General features: G+C 53.9%; 2 protein-coding genes across 2 annotated transcripts in view; one reads left to right on the forward strand and one right to left on the reverse strand.

Moving 5' to 3' along the window:
* RAB25 (RAB25, member RAS oncogene family) overlaps nt 1-7,263 on the forward strand; it is a 10,499-nt gene extending 3,236 nt beyond the window's left edge. The window contains exons 2-5 of the mRNA XM_008048469.2: nt 2,752-2,947; nt 4,528-4,721; nt 6,437-6,517; nt 6,905-7,263. Coding sequence (XP_008046660.1) covers nt 2,752-2,947; nt 4,528-4,721; nt 6,437-6,517; nt 6,905-7,032 — 599 coding nt within the window. The 3' untranslated portion in view covers nt 7,033-7,263. The remainder of the gene's footprint in view (nt 1-2,751; nt 2,948-4,527; nt 4,722-6,436; nt 6,518-6,904) is intronic.
* Nucleotides 7,264-12,598: 5,335 nt separating this feature from the next.
* Nucleotides 12,599-17,830, reverse strand: MEX3A (mex-3 RNA binding family member A). The gene is made up of 2 exons (XM_008048470.2): nt 17,680-17,830; nt 12,599-13,785 (listed from the first exon to the last, which is right to left on the reverse strand). The coding sequence occupies exon 2, from the start codon at nt 13,706-13,708 to the stop codon at nt 12,677-12,679; it is 1,032 nt and encodes a 343-aa protein (XP_008046661.2). The 5' UTR covers nt 13,709-13,785; nt 17,680-17,830; the 3' UTR covers nt 12,599-12,676.
* Between the last annotated feature and the right edge of the window lie 6 nt (nt 17,831-17,836).

A 17,836-nucleotide genomic window follows, 5' to 3' on the forward strand; every position in this document is an offset into this window, starting at 1 on the left:
AAAAATTAGCTGGGTGTGGTAGCACGCGCCTGTAGTTCCAGCTACTTGGAAGGTTGAGGTGGAAGGATCGCTGGAGCCCAGCAGGTCGAGGCTGCAGTGGCCTTACTGCAGAGTAAGACTCCAACTCAAAAAAAAAAAAAAGAGAGATGGAGGTCTCGCTATGTTCCCCAGGCTAGTCTTGAACTCAAGTGTCCTCCCACCTCAGCCTCCCAAATCTCTGGGATTACAGGGTTGAGGCACCATGGCCAAACTTACAATTTTATACACTTACTATATCCTGGTCAATATCTCATTTACTTCTTATAAAAAACCATAAAGTAGATACTAAAGGTTTCCCTTTTTCTTTTTCTTTTTTCTGTAAGTTGGAGTCTCACTCTGTCGCCCAGGCTGGAGTGTAGTGGCACGCTCATGGCCACTGCAGCCTTGACCTACGGGGCTCAGGTGATCCTTCCACCTCAGCCTTCCAACCTTCCAAGTTCCAAGCTAGAACTACAGGCATGCACCACTGTGCCCACCTAATTTTTTTATTTATTGTAGAGATGAGGTCTGGCCAAGTTGTGCAGGCTGGTCTCATATCCCTGGACTTAGGCAATCCTCTCACCTCAGCCTCCGAAACTGCTGGGATTATAGGCATGAGCCACTGTGCCAAGCAGTTTTTGCCTTTTTCATACAAAAAGGAAGGTTCACAGAGATTAAATAACTTGCTAAAAGACAACAGAGCTACTCCAACACCCAGTCCATACTCTTTTTTTGAGTCGGAGTCTTACTTTGTCACCCAGGCAATGGCGTGCTCACAGCAACCACAGACTTGACCCGCTAGGCTCAGGTGATTCTTCCACCTCAGCCTTCCAAGTAACTAGAACAGGTGTGTGCCACCATGCCTGGCTAATTTTTAAAATTTATTATAGAGGCAAGGTCTTGCCATGTTGCCCAGGCTGGTCTCGAACAGGCAGACTCAGGCAATCCTCTCGCCTCCACCTCCTAAAGTGCTGGGACTACAGGCTGTGCCCGGCCTCAGTCAATGCTCTCTTTTTTTTTTTTTGAGTTGGAGTTTCACTCTGTCACCCAAGCTGGAGTGCGGTTGCACACTCACAGCCACTGCAACCTCAACTTGTTGGGCTCATGCAATCCTTCTGCCTCAGCCTTCTAAGTAGCTGGGACTACAGGCACACACCACCACACCTGGCTAATTTTTTGATTTATTGTGGAGACAGGGTCTCGCCAGGTTGCCCACACTGGTCTTGAACCTGTGGGCTCAGGCAATCCTCTCACTTTGGCCTCTCAAAGTGCTGGGATTATAGGCGTGAGCCACTGCGCCCTACCAAGCCCATGCTCTTAACCATGCAGGACTGTCACTGTTTAAACACAGCTGAAACCGTCTTTGTTTTTTGGGGTTTTTTTTGTCTCACTCTGTCGCCCAGACTGGAGTGTAGCGGCTGCTCCCAGCCACTGCAGCCTTGACCTGCTGGGCTCTGGCGATCCTTCAACCTCAGCCTTCCAAGTAGCTGGAAATACAGGCGCGCACTACCACACCTGGCTAATTTTTTGATTTGTTGTAGAGATGAGGTCTCACCAAGTTGCCCAGGCGGGTCTCGAACCTGCAGGTTCAGGCAATGTCTCACTCTGTCTCTCAGGCTGGAGTACATTGATGCCATCACAGCTCTACTTCCTGGGCTCAAATGATCCTCTTGCCTCAGCCTCCTGAGCAGTTGGGACTATAGGTGTGCACCACCAGCATCACCAAGCCTGGCTAATTTTTTTATTTTTTGTAGAGGCGAGGTTTCGCTATGTTGCCTAGGCTGATCTCAAACTCCTGGCCTCAAGAGATCCTCCTACCTCCACCTCCTAAAGTGCTAACATTACTGGTGGGAGCCACCATCCCGACTAGAACCTAACTTCTCATACACACCACATGAGCACGCATACCTTCCTCTTACCCATGGATGTGTCAACTGCCAAACTTTCTCCTCATCCACACTTCTATTCACACTTCGGCTCCCTGTGCAAACACACGTACCAAGCCTCCCACATGTCCTTCCTGCTCATATAGTGAGAGCTAAGCACAATGTCCTCATATTCCCTAGTCCCCCAGAACTCTTGTCATTGCTGTCCACAGTCACCCACACCACCAACCTTTGCACATGGCAGTCATCAATAGCCCACAGACATCGCTCCATCACCAGAAATGCAGGCTGACTGTGCAACATAGTCTCAACAAACCAGGCTATAACTTTTTTTTTTTTTTGAGTTGGAGTTTCACTCTGTCACCCAGACTGGAGGGCAGTGGTCGCTTCTGGCCACCACAGCCCTGACCTGCTGGGCTCCGGCGATCCTTCCGCCTCAGCCTTCCAAGTAGCTGGAACTACAGGTGCGCGCTACCACGCCCGGCTAATTTTGATTTATTGTAGAGATGCGGTCTCGCCAACTTGCCCAGGTGGGTCTCGAACCCACGGGCTCAGGCAATCCACTCATCTCAGCCTCCCAAAGGCATGGGATTACAGGCTGAGCCACCAAGCCCGGCTCAGGCTATAACTTTTAAAGCCCCATTGCTTACTTTAAGCCCTTGGTCCTTCTGCCCACCAGGACAGATGCATTATGCAGAGTTGCAGGCTTCAGTCTCTGCCAGAAGACCCAGCTTCCTCCTGTTTTCTGAGCTCAGTTCGCCTTTTCTGAATGACAGACCCTCCAAGTGCAGGTGGGCTCAGAGTCACTCTGCTCAGGGGCTCAACCCTTGTCTCTCCGCTCCTTCAGTGGTACTGATCGGCGAATCAGGAGTGGGGAAGACCAATCTGCTGTCCCGATTCACACGCAACGAGTTCAGCCACGACAGCCGCACCACCATCGGGGTCGAGTTCTCCACCCGCACTGTGATGCTGGGCACCGCCGCTGTCAAGGCTCAGATCTGGGACACAGCAGGCCTGGAGCGGTACCGAGCCATCACCTCGGCGTGAGCCCGGGCCTGGGGGGCGGCTGGGTGGTGGGAATCCTGGGGAAGTCAGGGAACACCTCTGGAGGAGGGGAGGAGGAGGCAGCAAGAGGACTGGGCACTGTGTTCCCGGGGGATCACAGGAGAGACAGGCAGCAGGATTTAGTACTATAGAATCTACTCATACTGACCAGTGGGACTGAAATAAGAATCATTGCCACTGCTTGCTAGGCCTTTTCTATGAACCCAGGAAGGGACAAGGTACTTTATATGTGGCATTCTATGTGACGCTTAAAGGACCACAAAATCAGGGTGGAGGGGGCAGGCTGTGTAGATTGAGAGCCCCCCCTCATGTCCATACAGTGCCCTGCACTCGGCAGCCTTCAGCTAACCACAAATGTCAAGGGTTGGGTCTCGCATCTGATACCACATCTGATTACCAGTGTGAAGCCCAAGTCTGTGTGTGTGTGGGATGGGGGATATAGCACCTGCCAGCAGGCAGAAAGCAAGAGTCAGGGGCTTCTGTCACACATACTTGCCAAGTCCACACACACTCATCATTCCTCATCACCTGACTTCTTTTTATTTTTTTTGAGTTGAAGTCTCACTCTGTTGCTCAGGCTGGAGTGCAGTGGCATGCTCATGGCCACTACAGCCTTGATCTGCTGGACTCAGATCCTTCCTCCTCAGCCTTCCAGGTAGCTGGAACTACAGATGCATGCCACTATGCCCAGCTGATTTTTGTGATTTATGGTAGAGACGAAGACTCACCAAGTTGCCCAGGCTGGTCTCAAACCCCCAGGCTCAGGCAATCCTCTCACCTCAGCCTCCCAAAGTGCTGGGATCACACCCGGCCCACCCGACCTCTTATGAGCCTCACTTGAGGCATCAATACATTGGGAATCATTGATATCACCAGTCTGAAGATGTTCCATTCAACTCCAAGGGGGAGCTGAATGTTTGCAGGGATACTTGGAATGGTCAGACCAGGGACTGCCAAAAGAGATGGACATTTGCTGGGCATGTGGCTCATGCCTGTAATCCCAGCACTTTGAGAGGCTGAGGCGAGAGAATTGCCTGAGTCCAGAGGTTTGAGACCAGCCTGAATAACATGGCAAGACCTCGTCTCTACAATAAATAAAAAAATGATCCAGCCTGTGGTTCCAGCTACTTGGAAGGCTGAGGCAGAAGAATCACCTGAGCCCAGTAGGTCGAGGCTGTGGTGGCTATGAGCGTGCCACTGCACTCCAGCCTGGGTGACAGAGTAAGACTCCAACTCTGGAGTCTGGAACCCCTGGACTCAGGCAATCCTTTTGCCTCAGCCTCCCAAAGTGCTGGGATTAGAGGCGTGAACCACCACGCCTAGCTCAGTGGAGAGTTTAAGCAGGGAGGTGACGCTTCAGAGGCTCCCAGTCCAGTGGCCCTGGAGGGAACAGGAGCCTTGGGCTGCCCTGTTGAGCTTTGGGTCTCTGGACTCCGGTCTCCATATTTCCTGATCTCTGGCACTCTGATATTGGGCTCCTTGGCTTGATGACTCTGCTCCGATGTGGGGCTCAACGCCCCTGATTTTGTCTCTGTTCATCCTGCCCACTCCCACGCAGGTATTACCGTGGCGCAGTGGGGGCTCTCCTGGTCTTTGACCTAACCAAGCACCAGACCTACGCTGTGGTGGAGCGCTGGCTGAAGGAGCTCTACGACCATGCCGAAGCCACCATCGTCGTCATGCTCGTGGGTAACAAGAGTGACCTGAGCCAGGCCCGGGAGGTGCCCACTGAAGAGGCCCGCATGTTTGCCGGTGAGAGCCCATCACTACCCTGGCTGACTCCTCCAAGCCTGCCCAACCCATAGTTCCAATCTCCCCAGTCTCTGCTCCTGCTCCCAGGGCCCCAGACTGGCCTTCTTCATATAGTCCTCTACCTCCTTCCCCTCTTCCTCAGGACTTCCTGTGTCTCCCGTGATGTCCCACCACTTGTCCTGAGATTGTCTTCATTGGCAATTATTCATAGTTGATTTACTGTTTTATTTTTTGAGCTGGGGTCTCACTCTGTTGCCCAGGCTGGAGTGCAGTGGCACAATCACAGCTCATCACAGCCTCAGCCTCCTGGACTCAGGCAATCCTTCCGCCTCAGTCTCCCAAGCAGCTGGGACTGCAGGCGTACTCCACCATGCCCAGCTAATTTTTTTTTTTTTTTTTTGAGTCAGAGTCTCACTCTGTCACCCAGACTGGAGTGCAGTGGCCACTCCCGGCCACAGCAGCCTCGACCTGCTGGGCTCCGGCGATCCTTCTGCCTCAGCCTTCCAAGTAGCTGGAACTACAGGTCCGTGCTACCACGCCCGGCTAATTTTTGATTTATTGTGGAGATGAGGTCTCGCCAAGCTGCCCAGGCGGGTCTGGAACCCACAGGCTCAGGCAATTCACTCACCTCAGCCTCCCAAAGTGCGGGATTACAGGCTGAGTCACCGAGCCTGGCTCCAGCTAATATTTTTTTCCATTTTTATTTTAGATTCATGGGATACACGTGTATGTTTCTTATATGGACATATTGTGTAATGGTGGCAATTGGGTCTCATGTGGCCCAATCCCCCAGATAGTGAACATTGTACTCAACAGGTAATTCCTTAACCCTAACCCCCTTTTTGTGCTTCCTTCTTCCCCTGCCCACTAATTTTTTTATTTTTTGTAGAGATGAGGTCTTGCTACGTTACCTGGGCTGGTCTTGAACTCCTGGGCTCAAGCAGTCCTCCTGCATTGGCCTCCCAAAGTGCTGGGATTATAGGCCTGAACCACTGACCCTGACACATTTGTTGGTTTTCAGACAGCATTACCCTAATTGTTCAAAGATCCTGTGTAGAGCCAGGCTTGGTAGCTCAGTCTGTAATCCCAGCACTTTGGGAGGCCGATGTGAATGAATTGCCTGAGCCCGTGGGTTTGAGACCAGCCCGGGCAGCTTGGCGAGACCTTATCTCTACAATAAATCAAAAATTAGCTGGGCGTGGTAGTGTATGCCAGTAGTTCCGGCTACTTGGAAAGCTGAGGCAGAAGGATCACCAGAGTCCAGCAGGTCAAGGCTGTGGTGGCCAGGAGCATACTACTGCAATCCAGTCTGGGTGACAGAGTGAGACTCCAACTCAAAAAAAAAAAAAAAAAAAGATCCTGTGTAGAGACTGAGCTGGACCATCTGCAGTCACACTTGCCCAAGAGGTTTTGAGTTCAAAGGCATCATGATATGGTAATAAAGGATGCAGCCTCTGGAGTCCCATAGCCCAGCCTCCCTATTCCTCTTGGCCAGATACTAGATGTGAGACATGGAACAAGTTCCTTATTCATTCTCTTTGTGTGTCTGGATTTCAGCTTCCTAACTGAACCTACTTCACAAGTTGTTTTAGGGATTAAATGAGCTGCTATATGCCAAGGGTTTACCACATAAATGTACATAGTAAACATTAAGTAAATATTTGTATTATTACTTTGGACCTCCGTAATTAATGGTGCATTTCCCTTCCTGGCAGAAAACAATGGGCTGCTCTTCCTGGAGACCTCAGCCCTGGACTCCACCAATGTTGAACTAGCCTTTGAAACTGTCCTCAAAGGTTAGAGGCTGCCTCCACCTGGCACCCCCCCACTCCACCCCTGTGGCTTCTACAGGTAGCAATAGGATACCCAGCTCTCACCCCAGCCGGTTCCTCACCTCCTCTATGGGCCCTTGGCATCACTGCCCATCCCGCCCAGTCTTTCCCCAGTGCTCCCATTCAGCCTGGAGCTTAGGGAAGGCAACACCTCCCGGGGGCTGAGTCTTGTTCTTTTTCCACCCAGGTAAGTGGAAGAGACCCAGGTGCCCACACTCTACTTCTGTCCTGCAAAACCTGCAAGTGCCACCACCCCCAGTGCTCAGAAGGGCATGCAGTCCTGCAGGGGCGGTGGGAGGAATGGGGTTCTAAGTCTCCTTCCAGCCTGACCACTGCTCTCTCCCCTCTCAGAGATCTTTGCGAAGGTGTCCAAGCAGAGACAGAACAGCACTCGATCTAATGCCATCACTCTGGGCAGTGCCCAGGCTGGGCAGGAGCCTGGCCCTGGGGAGAAGAGGGCCTGTTGCATCAGCCTGTGACCCTGGCCACCACCTACCTGCTCCCACTGGCTTTCTGGTGTCCCTCAACTCCACCCTAGCTCCAGGACTTTTCCCTACCCATTGGTTCCAGAGGTCAGAGTGTCCAGTTCTCTGTTCTCAGTCCCCCAGAGCCCTAAAGTCTTCATGCCCCAGCATCCATATCACTATTATCTGTCCACCCCTCACAGACTGGGGCCCTCAAATAAAGCTGTATTTTGTATCAACGCCTGGGCAACCTGCTGCCTCCCGTCTGTTCCTCCCTCTATTCCTTGTCCCCGCCTCCCTTCAACTCCTCCCTTCAACTTCAGCCTCTCCTCCGAGTCCCTGTCCCCTCCCCTCTGCCTCTGTCTTCCCCGCCATACCCACTGCCCCTGAGGGCCAGCTGCCTCTGGAGTCCTGTGGTCTGGGGACAGTGCCAAGGGGATGGGAGGTGCCCGCTTTTCCCACTGCCAACCCCAGGGCAGGTGTGGGAGGGAGCACAATGTGGAGGGGAGGGGGTATCTGGAAGGCGAGACAAAGGAAACCATCAGCGGGCACCATCTGGTGCCCAGGGCCCTGGTGCCAATAACTGAGGTCACTCCAATGCCAGGGGCGAGGGAAGGAGGCAGGGGAGGCGCAAGGAGAGGGGGAGTCAGGGCCAGCCCTGGGTGTGCTGGGGAGGCATTTTAAGCCTGGGAGGAGGGAGGCTCAAGCCCTCCCTCCAGTCTTCTTCTTGACCCCAGAGAAGGACAGAGTGAAGCTGAGGGGAAATGGAGGGTCTGTCTCAGCTCTCTGCCCATCTCCAGGGAGCCTAGGAAATGGCTGTGCCGGCAAGGTCTCATCACCCTCCCTCACTTTCCCCTGTTCTCCAGGGCAGGGTGGAAGGCCTGACTGTGCCTCTGAGGAAGAGAGGGGAGTGGAGAGAAAAGGCAGGGAAGGAGAGCTTGAAGACTGAAGGAGGGAGCCATGAACTGCTGAGGAGGGTCAAGAACTCTGGAAGCACCCACTGTCTGCAAAGCATGTTGGGAAGCCTAGAGTTACACTGGAGCAGACCCCAAGCTATCATTCCTTTGTAGATCCTCCCACTCAGCCCAGGATGGTCACTCACATGCAGAACAAGAAGACAGAGTCTTAAGTAATAATACTTTTAATAAAATTAAGTTCTTAATAGCACATTTAATACATTAACCCTCCCCCTTCTTGGTTTCTCTGCATTTTGTGCAACTTCACTTTGACTTGATTATGCATGGGTCCGTTTTGTTTCCCGCCTTTATTTTGCTTTTGAAATCTTTTTTCTTGGTGGTTTGTATGTGTCTTCACTAGATGCCTCAAATTAAGTCTGACCACAATCCTACTCTACTTTCTACAGTGGAGAGACCATCCCCCCTGCCCCAGGGCTGTCTCCACCCACCCCCCCTTCCCCACCCGTGGGGAAGGGGAGGCCCTCCCCACCCCAGACACTACCATCCCAAACTAGCGGGGGTTTTAGGACAAAAAGAGCAGGGGGAAATGTCTTTAGGTGGGGCGAGAAGAGTAAGTTGGGGAGAGGGAGATGTGTTTGGGGTCTAGGGCCAGAGGGTAGGGGGCATGGCAGAGTAATTGGTGTAAGGAGTAGGCTCTTTGTCCAGAGGAGAGCCAGGGGCCCTCCCACCCGCTTGGAGAGGAGGGAAAGGCCCAATCTGATTGCAAGCTGGGGTTGGTAGAAGGCAAGTGCTTTTAAAAAAAAAAACATTGATTTCTCACATGCAAAAGCCAGGCTCCCCAATTTTCTGTGGAGAGGGCACTGTGCTACCAGGCAGGGCACAGTGGATGATGACCTCTACCTGAACACTTATGCAGATAGAGGGGGGTTGGAGCAGAGAGGGTTAGGGTTGGGGTCACCCAAGGTCCCTATGCCCTTCCCTTGCCTGTACCCTTGGGGGCCCTGTTCTCCCAGGCCTTCAAGGACAGAGTCTCCACTCCACCCCATTAGGGGAGACTGGGGGGAGGACCACAGTCCTTCATGGAATCTAACTTAAGAAAGCACCTTGCAAACTGGCAAAGCACCACACAGCTTTAAAGAACAAATTCTGCGGTTGTTAGCGCTACTGCTGCCATGGAGGTCAAAGTTAAGTGGAGTGTTGGATGGGAATGGGGTGGGGGACTGATCCCCTCAGGGCTCTTGAAGCTCTGAAGGTGAGAAGTGTGCGTATGTGGGTCTGTTTGTGGAATGACTTTCCAGGCTCTTCAATCTATAGTGAAGTGGACTGAGGTTACGCTTCAAGAACTTCCTCAGTTAGGCCTGGGAGAAGCTGGCTTGGGAGGGTTTGAGTCCAGCAGTCTCCATTCTCCCTGAGAGCCCCAGGAGAGGACATACCACTTTGGAGTCAGGGCGGGCTGCCCGACAGAGATGGAGGGATGGCCGGGCCCCCCAGGTGCCGGGGGTGCTACAGGTGAATGTGCTCAGCTTCCTTTGCTGCCCCCAGCGCGACCCCCATCTGACTGAGATGACCAGTATCTGTCCTTCCAAAGACCCTGGGAGCCGAGTCCCTCATCTGTTTGTCCTACAATTTAAAAATCCAAGGATTCTCAGGATCAACCCCGGCAGACCGGAAGCTCCCAGTCTGAACTAGCAAACTGCTCCAACCCTGACATCTAGAGATGGGAGACTCAGGGTGCACTCGGCCACTTCCCTCCTCTATCTTTTCGTTACGACTTTTATACATTCTACTGGGCCCAGGGGCCCTCAATGCTACTAAACTTTAAGCTATCTGAATATCATCTACTAAGTAACTAGTAATTCTTTCTTTCTTTCTCTAGGATTATATGAAATAAATTTGAATTATTATTATTAATAATTATTATTTTGTAGTATTCTTTTCTTTTAAACCCCTCGGTTTCTCTTTCTTTTTCTTCTCTCTTTCTCTCTCGTTTTTGGTTAAAAAAAAATCTATTTCTCTTAAATCTCACACCTCTCTGAGGGTTCCTGTAGGCCTGCTAGGCCTCAACTCCAGATTTCCCCTCCCCACTTGCCCCTGGGACAGAGCAGGGGAAAGGGGGGACACCCCAGGATCCTCAGTTCATAGTCCTACAGCTTCTTCCTTTCTGGTTAATCCCTTTCTTTGTTTGGCTCTGCCGGCTCCCCAGAGGGGGAGGGGAGAGGGGAGGGGGAGCCCACGAAGTGAAATCCAATCTACTTGCGGGGGCCCCACAAGGGACCAGGTTCCCCCAGCCCCTCTCTGCACCATCCATCCCAGGATGCTCCCCCAAGAAAAGCAAATGACATTCCTCCCCAAAAAAAAGTGGGGGAAAAAAGCAACGTAAACCCGAACATATATTAAAAACACTTTTTTTTAAGATTTAACTCTGAATACAAATGTATTTTTTTCTTCTTCTCTCCCTACATATATTCTAAACCTTCTAAAGTTTTTTTATTTTTTTAAGGATCACTTTATCATAAAATAAAATATCCTTTTCATATAATAAATTACCTAATAAAAAGTCTTTTTTTCATATTAGCCCAGGTTCTTTGCTACATTTATACGGTAATAAACGCCTTTATTAAAATAGAATATTAAATTATAAAGAACTGCTTTTTTTTTTTTTTGCTATTTTTGTTTTCTCTCCTCTGTGTTGGTCGCCTGTCTCACTCCCTCTCAAGCTTTCTCTCCTCTATTTTGTCTCTCGCTATGTGTGTTTTGCGTTTGTTTCTAGGTTTGGCTCAGTTGGTAAGGGTGGGATTGAGTTGGTTGAGCCCCCTAGTGTAACAGTCTTCTGCCTTTGAGGGTAAAGAGTGGAGAGGGGGAGGGGAATCGACAGACAGACATCCCTTCTTCCCACCCCCCTCCCCACCTACCCCCGGCGACCGAGGGTGCCCATTTGGTTTGGTTTCTATTGTACAGACAACTCAGGATGGCTCACATTGGTGGGAAGGAGGGAAGTTGTCACAGGCCAGCGTTCTTGGCCGTGACCTCCTTCCTCTCCCCTCCCTGGCTGGTGGTCTGGAGGGGAAGGCTGAGGAGAGGTGAGTTAATTAACCACAGGAGGAAGGAGAGGAGGAAATCTCCTCTGCACCTCCATCCCTGCACCACTTCTCCATCCAGGAAGAAAGGGACTCCTGAGCTTTGAGCGCTCAGATTACTCAGAACAGTCCCACCTGGTTATATACAAGGATCTCCTGGACCCCCTGGGACTGCCATCCCCCATCTTCTCCTGGCCCGGCCAGCGGAACCCGGAGGGTGGGAGGCTGGTGGCAGCCACAAGTGAGCAGTAGGGAAGCAGCAAAGGGGGATGCAAGGCCTGTAACATGCATGATTTTCAGAACGGGCCCTGCTGCACCCTAATCCTGCTTTGCTCTGGGCTGATCCCTCTCTGTAGACCTGGCCTCTCCTCAACCACAACGAGTGGGACAGAGACTTCATGATTTGTACACTAGTAAGGATTCAATGACGGTTGGGTCAGGTTGAGAGAGGTGCAGGGAGTGGGGCACTGCAGGGAGGAGGAGCTGCCGTCCTATCCCTCCTGTCCCTCCTGTCCCTCCAACCGTCTCCTCCTGCCTCAGGCCCTTTCCTGCTCCTTGAAGTAGCAGACACATGACCCTGGCCGCCCCCTTCCATAACCAGAACATCCCAAGAACTGCCCCCACAATGTAATGCCCATAGATGATGAAGGTGGAGGTGTGACCCTTTACGTACCCCAGTATTAGTCCCCTCCTCAAATTTCCATTGAGGATGGGGATACATTCCATCAAGAATTCGAGATGTTTCTTTGGAGGGGTGGGGGAGCGGCCCTCCAGATGCCTGGAGAGGAATGGGGAGACCACTAAAATATCCTTCCCCCTACTCTCCCCAGGGGGATGGTGTTCCCAAAGCTGGACTGGAAGGGGCAGGAGGGAGAGAGAGAGGGAAAGAGACAAAGAGAAGAAGCAAGACAGGACTGGGAGTGACAGGAAAGAGTGGGGGTGGGGGGGTGTCAACAAGAGACAAAGGAGTGAAGGGAAAGATTGGAGGGGCAGAGGCTTCCCCCTCCAGCTTCCTCCAGCCCAGCTTTGAGGGGCAGATGGTTTCTGAGCCCTTTTTCAATTGAAGCGGTGGACATGCTTCTCTGCCCCTCTCCCCAGAAGATCAACCAACTTCTGAAAGGGCTCCAACTCCCTAAGACTGTTGGAACAGTTTCCCAAACAGGATATGGGGGCGGGGTGCCAAAGGGTCATGTTAGCAGGTCCCAGGTCAGGATCAGAGGGCTTGGGGATTGGAAAGAGCACCTCTAGGTACAGGTGGTCATTCTCCCTCTCCCTCTTCCCCACCCCCTCCGCAGAGGAAGGGGGAGAGTGGCACACCGTTGGGAAGGTGGGCGGAGGGGGTCAGGATGTCTTAGCTACCACCTCTGGCAAAACAAAAGTTTCTCTTAGCTGCTTCCATATTTAAGGGTGTGTTGAGGTATCAGAGTTGTAACTCTAGTAAAATCTTCAGTCTGGCCCCCTCCCAGTCTTTCCAGGACAGGGTGACCAGAGGCTCTGAAAGTGGCCCACCCTCCAGCCACCCCCGCCTCTCTTCCCCCCTTCCCAGCGAGCGAGTATCTCTAAGCACCTTGCCCCTCAAATAGCTGATTTCCAAAAGGCCCTAGTGTAAAACAGGTCCAGGGCGGGGCCCTGAAGAGTGGGCCCAGGAGGCATGGGGCAGGGGGCTTAGGAGAATATTCGGATGGCTTGCGTGGCTGTGATGTGGCAGACCGGACACTCGGGGTCCGTCCTCTCGCAGATGCGAACTGCACACTCCATGCAGAACAGGTTGTGTCCACAGGGCACGAGGGCGGCCGTCACTTCGCTTTCAAAGCACACCATGCAATCCCGCCCGCCGCCGGGGCTCCGCAGGCCGCCCCCGCCCAGTTTAGAGAAGCCCTGAAGCGGCTCCCCTGGCGGGCGCCTCGGGAGTCCGGCCAGCTCTGGCCCTGCGGAAGCGGCAGGGGAGCGATGCGCGCCCGGAGGCCCAGCGCGGGCCTTGGCGGAGGAGGAGGAGGAGGAGGAGGCCGAGGAGAAGAGCACCGAGGTGGGCGTGGCGTTCTCCTGGCCCGCCCACAGTGGGGGGCTTGTCTCCGCCACGCCGTAGTACACATCCTGCTTGCCCACGCCATAGCCGGGAAACAGGTACCCGCCGTAGCCGAAGTCGCCGCCCTGCTCGCCCAGGCGTGGGGCCTCAAATCCCGAGTCCACACCGCACTCGCCGATGCAGCCCAAGCTGTTCTGCCGGAAGGTGGAGAGAGGCTTGCAGCCGGGCGGGTGCACCCTCCAGGCGTCAGAGTAGCGACTGTCAAGCGCCGCGTCGGGGCTCCCCGCCAGGAAGTCGTTTTCATTGTTATACTCGAGAATCTTGCCCGTGCGCACCGCGATGTGCGTCTCGATCTCCTCGCGCGCGCGCTCCACGTTGCCCGGGGCCCCGGTGATCTCGAACACTGGGTCCCGGTCCCGGCTTGGTGTGATAATGTACGTGTTGGTCTGCTGCTGGATGCGCTTGATGGTTGCCCCCTTGGGGCCCACCACCAGCCCCACCACGCGGTAGGGCACCCGCACGCGGATGGTCACCTGGCCGGGCAGAGCAGGGGCCACACCAAAGGCAGCTCCTGACTTGTTGCGGGAGGCGCGGATCATGGAGAAGTGCTCTGCTGCTGAGATGATTTCCCGCCGGGCTGTGGCCACATCCTCCCGCCGCCCCGTCACCATGAACACTGGCTCCTCGCCGCGCACCGGCGTCTTGATGTAGGTGTTAGTCTTGGCTCTGAGAGCCTTAATCTTGCAGCCTGAGACAGGGTGGGGAAGGGGAGAGAGAAAGAGACTCACAGGGCAAGAAGGTTTGTGCTGGGACCAATAAGCTCCAGATCCTCACCCGGATATCCAGCCTCCCGGGAACCCTTCGGTTTCCCCTTTGAAACAGCCGCTGCGACACACAGTCCACCCTGACTTGAACAATCCACTCATCGGGTGTCAGATCTACCCAACTCTACCCAACCCCAGATTTCAAAACATACCAACTTTCCCTGGAGTTCCATTCAGGACCCTCCAACTCCATCTACTCCTTGAAACCCCCAAATGATCTTTGACCCTCCCATACAAGCTGCTAACCTCAAATCCATTCACAACCCCCCCACCCAACATTTGGTGCTCTCTGTTTGTCTACTGATTTCTGGCTCCTCCCAAACTCCCCAGTCACTTCATCACTGTCCCCTCCCCAAATCTGTCACTGACCCCGATCTTTCCACAGAGCCCCAATGTGCTTAGTAACCTCACAATCGGCTCATTTGACCCTCAGTCATTAAAAGGGTCCTCCAAACTACTCAGGGACCACTGACGTCCGTTTGCCTTATGACCCCCCCCATTGCCTCCCACCCAGCTGTCTCTCTCAGTGGATCTCAGATTCATAATGAGTTTGCAGCAACTAGTGGAGTGTGGGGGACTGAAAAGGGCCTGAGAATCTGAATTTCAAGTGGAAAGGAGGAGTATGAAGAAAAACCAAATCGAGATGCGAGGGAGCAGTACCTAGCCCCCTGTCACTCTTGTCCCCTGGGGACAGGAGAGCTAAGATGAGATGGGGGCCGAGTAGGATGGGGGAGAGGGTATTTTGGACCCATACTCCTGCTCTGAATTAGCAGTGGGTTAAAGCTAGGAGGCTGGGAAGAGAGGCAGGAAGAGAAAGAAGAAAAGCCAGACAAAGAGAGACAAAGAGGGAGAAGGGGAGAGTAGAGTGAGGGAGGCTGGGATGGCTACTTGGCTCTAAGGCTGCAGACCTCAATGGCCGATAAGACAAGCACCCTCCTTTCCTGCCGTGCTCCTCCCTGCCCCTAGCTTCACACACAGCCTCAGAAACTCAGAGCCGTCAGACAAGCACACATGTCACATGTGTGTGAGTTTCCACACACGTAACTAAGAGCCATGATGCACGGCATGCCTTTATCTATACAACACTTGTGAGGCTGGCCCAGTATACACTTCACATACACACCAAGTCCACACCAAGCCTTCCATCCATCCCACCTTCATCCACATCCTCCCCAGTACACACACACAGCACATTCCTATACATACCCACAACTTTTGCTCCCGTCCATACCTGTCTCCAGGCACAACTCACTGTTCCCTCTCTCGCTCGACCACCACGCTACCTATCCAAAACCAAGAGGTCCTGCTTTTCTGCCTCTGCTCAATCCTCCACCCACAAGCCTGAGGTGAGCTCATTTTTTTCCTCCGTCCTCTACTCCAGATGGCTTTTTCTCCAACCTTAGCAGCAAATTGTGTGTGTGTATGTGTGTTTGTGTGTGGTGGACAGGGTGTGTCCAGGGCCACTCCCCTCATCTTTAAGGAACATAAGTCAGGGTAATTTGCTCCTTCTCAGGTCCTCAGACCTCTTGGCAATTAAGAAGTCCTACCCAGGCCGGGCTCAGTGGCTCAGCCTGTAATCCCAGTGTTTTGGGAGGCCGTGGTGAGCGGATTGCCTGAGCCCACGGGTTCGAGACCCACCTGGGCAACTTGGCGAGACCTCATCTCTTCTATAATAAGTAAAAAATTAGCCGGGTGTGGTAGCGTGCACCTGTAGTTCCAGCTACTTGGAAGGCTGAGGCGGAAGGATCACCGGAGCCCAGCAGGTCTAGGCTGCGGTGGCCGGGAGCGGCCACTGCACTCCAGCCTGGGTAACAGAGTGAGACTCCAACTCAAAAAAAAAAAAAAAAAAAAAAAAATCCTACCTGTTGTCAAGCCCACATCCTTGCTGCTTCAATATCAGTGAATGATTGTTCTATTTGTGAGGCATGGAAGGTTGAGGAACAGTGAAGTCCCCTTTCCTGTCACTTCTGCTCACAGGTCATCTGATGGGCATCTGGGTTCTGGCTTCAAGTTCTGGGTCCACAAACTTAAGTGAGAGCTAGGTATCCTTGGGGATTGCGGTTGGGGTGAGGATGAGAGGCCGGGGCATGAGAGTAAGAAGAAAAGCCAGAAGCCTGGAGGTGCAGAACTGGTAGTGGGCCCCTTCCTGAGCTCTGCAATCTTGAAGAAGCGTACCTTGAAGGGAAGACCCACTGGGCTTCACCTTCCTAGAGGTCAAATAGAGGAGCACTAACACTGCAGCAAGGGGAGAGAGGTTAGACAAGAGGGAGGACTTCCATGTTCTTGAATAAGGAGGAAGATTATCTCCTCTGAAGAGGAGAAATTCCCTTACTTTTATGAGGGGCAGGGCCATCTGATGCAGAGGCAGAAGAGGAAGGAATGACTCCATTAAATTCCGGGGCCTCCCAAGACCACCCCCACACCCAAAAAAAGATAGCAATGTCTGTCCCCACCCAATTCCAGGGCTCCGGATCCCCAGTTTCTGGCAAGAAGAGGGAATCCAACTTTCCAAACCAGAAACCTCAAGAGATGGAGTGCCCCAGAGGGGTGAGGGCCGTGCAGGGGAGTGGCATCTTCCCCTCCTCCATTCTGGCTCTCCGGGTGCAATCCCTCGCCGCCAGCACTCTGGGTGGATGAAGTGGGATGTGAAGCAGGGGCCCCCCCGGCCCGCCTCCCCTTGTCCCCGCCGGGAGCCGGCCTCCTCCCTCACTCCCAGCCGGAATGCAGCTCCGCTATTGTTCCCCACGGTGGGACAGCTCCTCCCCCACTCCTCCCCCACCCCACACCTCCCCAGCCCAGCCCCTCTGCCATTTCCAAATCCCGTCCCCCCCAAACTCCCCTTTGGGGAACTGGGAGAGGGTAGGATCCCCAAGATCCCGTCTGCTCAATTTGGACCCTCACCAACACCCCCTCCCACCTACCCAGGGATGCTGGAGCAGAGGAGGGTGTGGTATCAGACATACTACACTGGATTAATTCTACACCCCCCCTCCCCATGCACTCAGACACATGCCCTCTGCCAAATTTCCAGGTGAAGGTTTCTCACCCCCCAGCAAGCCTCTCCTGCCCTGTCCAACTCCATCACTACCAGAGACCCCTCTCTAGGCCTCGGGGCCCCAGGCCGTGGCCAACCCAGAACAAAAGCCAGAGAGGGAGAAGGAGAGGTCCACGCCAGGACGCAGCACTTCCTTGGAGACACCCCTTCCAAAACCCCACAGATGGCCCAACTTTGGTGTGTGGGTAACCACAGGACCCCCTCCTCCCTGCGGCCCCCCTCACCATCTCTCCCCCAAGCTGGGACCCTCCCCTGGGCCACACCCCCTTCCATTCCTACACTCAGCCCAACAAAGAGACAGATACTCAGTCTGGCTTCGCGGGCTAGGTCTCCCCCAAAGTCTGTAACTCCAGTCGGCTGGGGGTTCCGGGGGCACCCCCTCCCCAATTCACGACCAGATGCCGGAGTAGGGCCTCCTGTGTAACTCTGCACATTCCGTCAGTTTTTCTGACCGGGAGTGGACACCCCCTCCGGACAGCCTCCCTGGATTGGGAGACTGATCCCCTCCCCTTTCCCTCTCCCAGTGCGAGGATATTTCTTTGTCTAAGGGCTGAGCCTGGGGGAGGAAGGATCTGGAGAACCGTCCCGACTAGGGGGAGCAGGGAACTTTGTGGCACTTGGAAATCAGGGTAGGGGGCGGGTCCCCCTTTGTGAGGAAGGGACAGAACCGGGGGCGGGCAAGGAGAGGAGCAATGAACTTTCCGCGCTGGGGACGGGGTGCCCCCCACTCCAGTCCCTCGCAGTGGTCCCGGCGCCCGCTTACCTTGCCTGCCCACGATCTCGGCCACGTGCTCCGAGGTGGGCACGGGTACACACTCCGTGGTGTTGCTGCTGCCCTTCAGGCGCAGCTCGGCCTCTTTGTAGAGAGCGCAGAGCTTGGCGTCGCTCGCCCCTTTGGGGGCGGTGGGGGGCTGGGGCGT

Source organism: Carlito syrichta, unplaced genomic scaffold (genome assembly GCF_000164805.1).
Source record: "Carlito syrichta isolate Samal-C Ts95f unplaced genomic scaffold, Tarsius_syrichta-2.0.1 Scaffold123624, whole genome shotgun sequence".
NCBI lineage: Eukaryota > Metazoa > Chordata > Mammalia > Primates > Tarsiidae > Carlito > Carlito syrichta.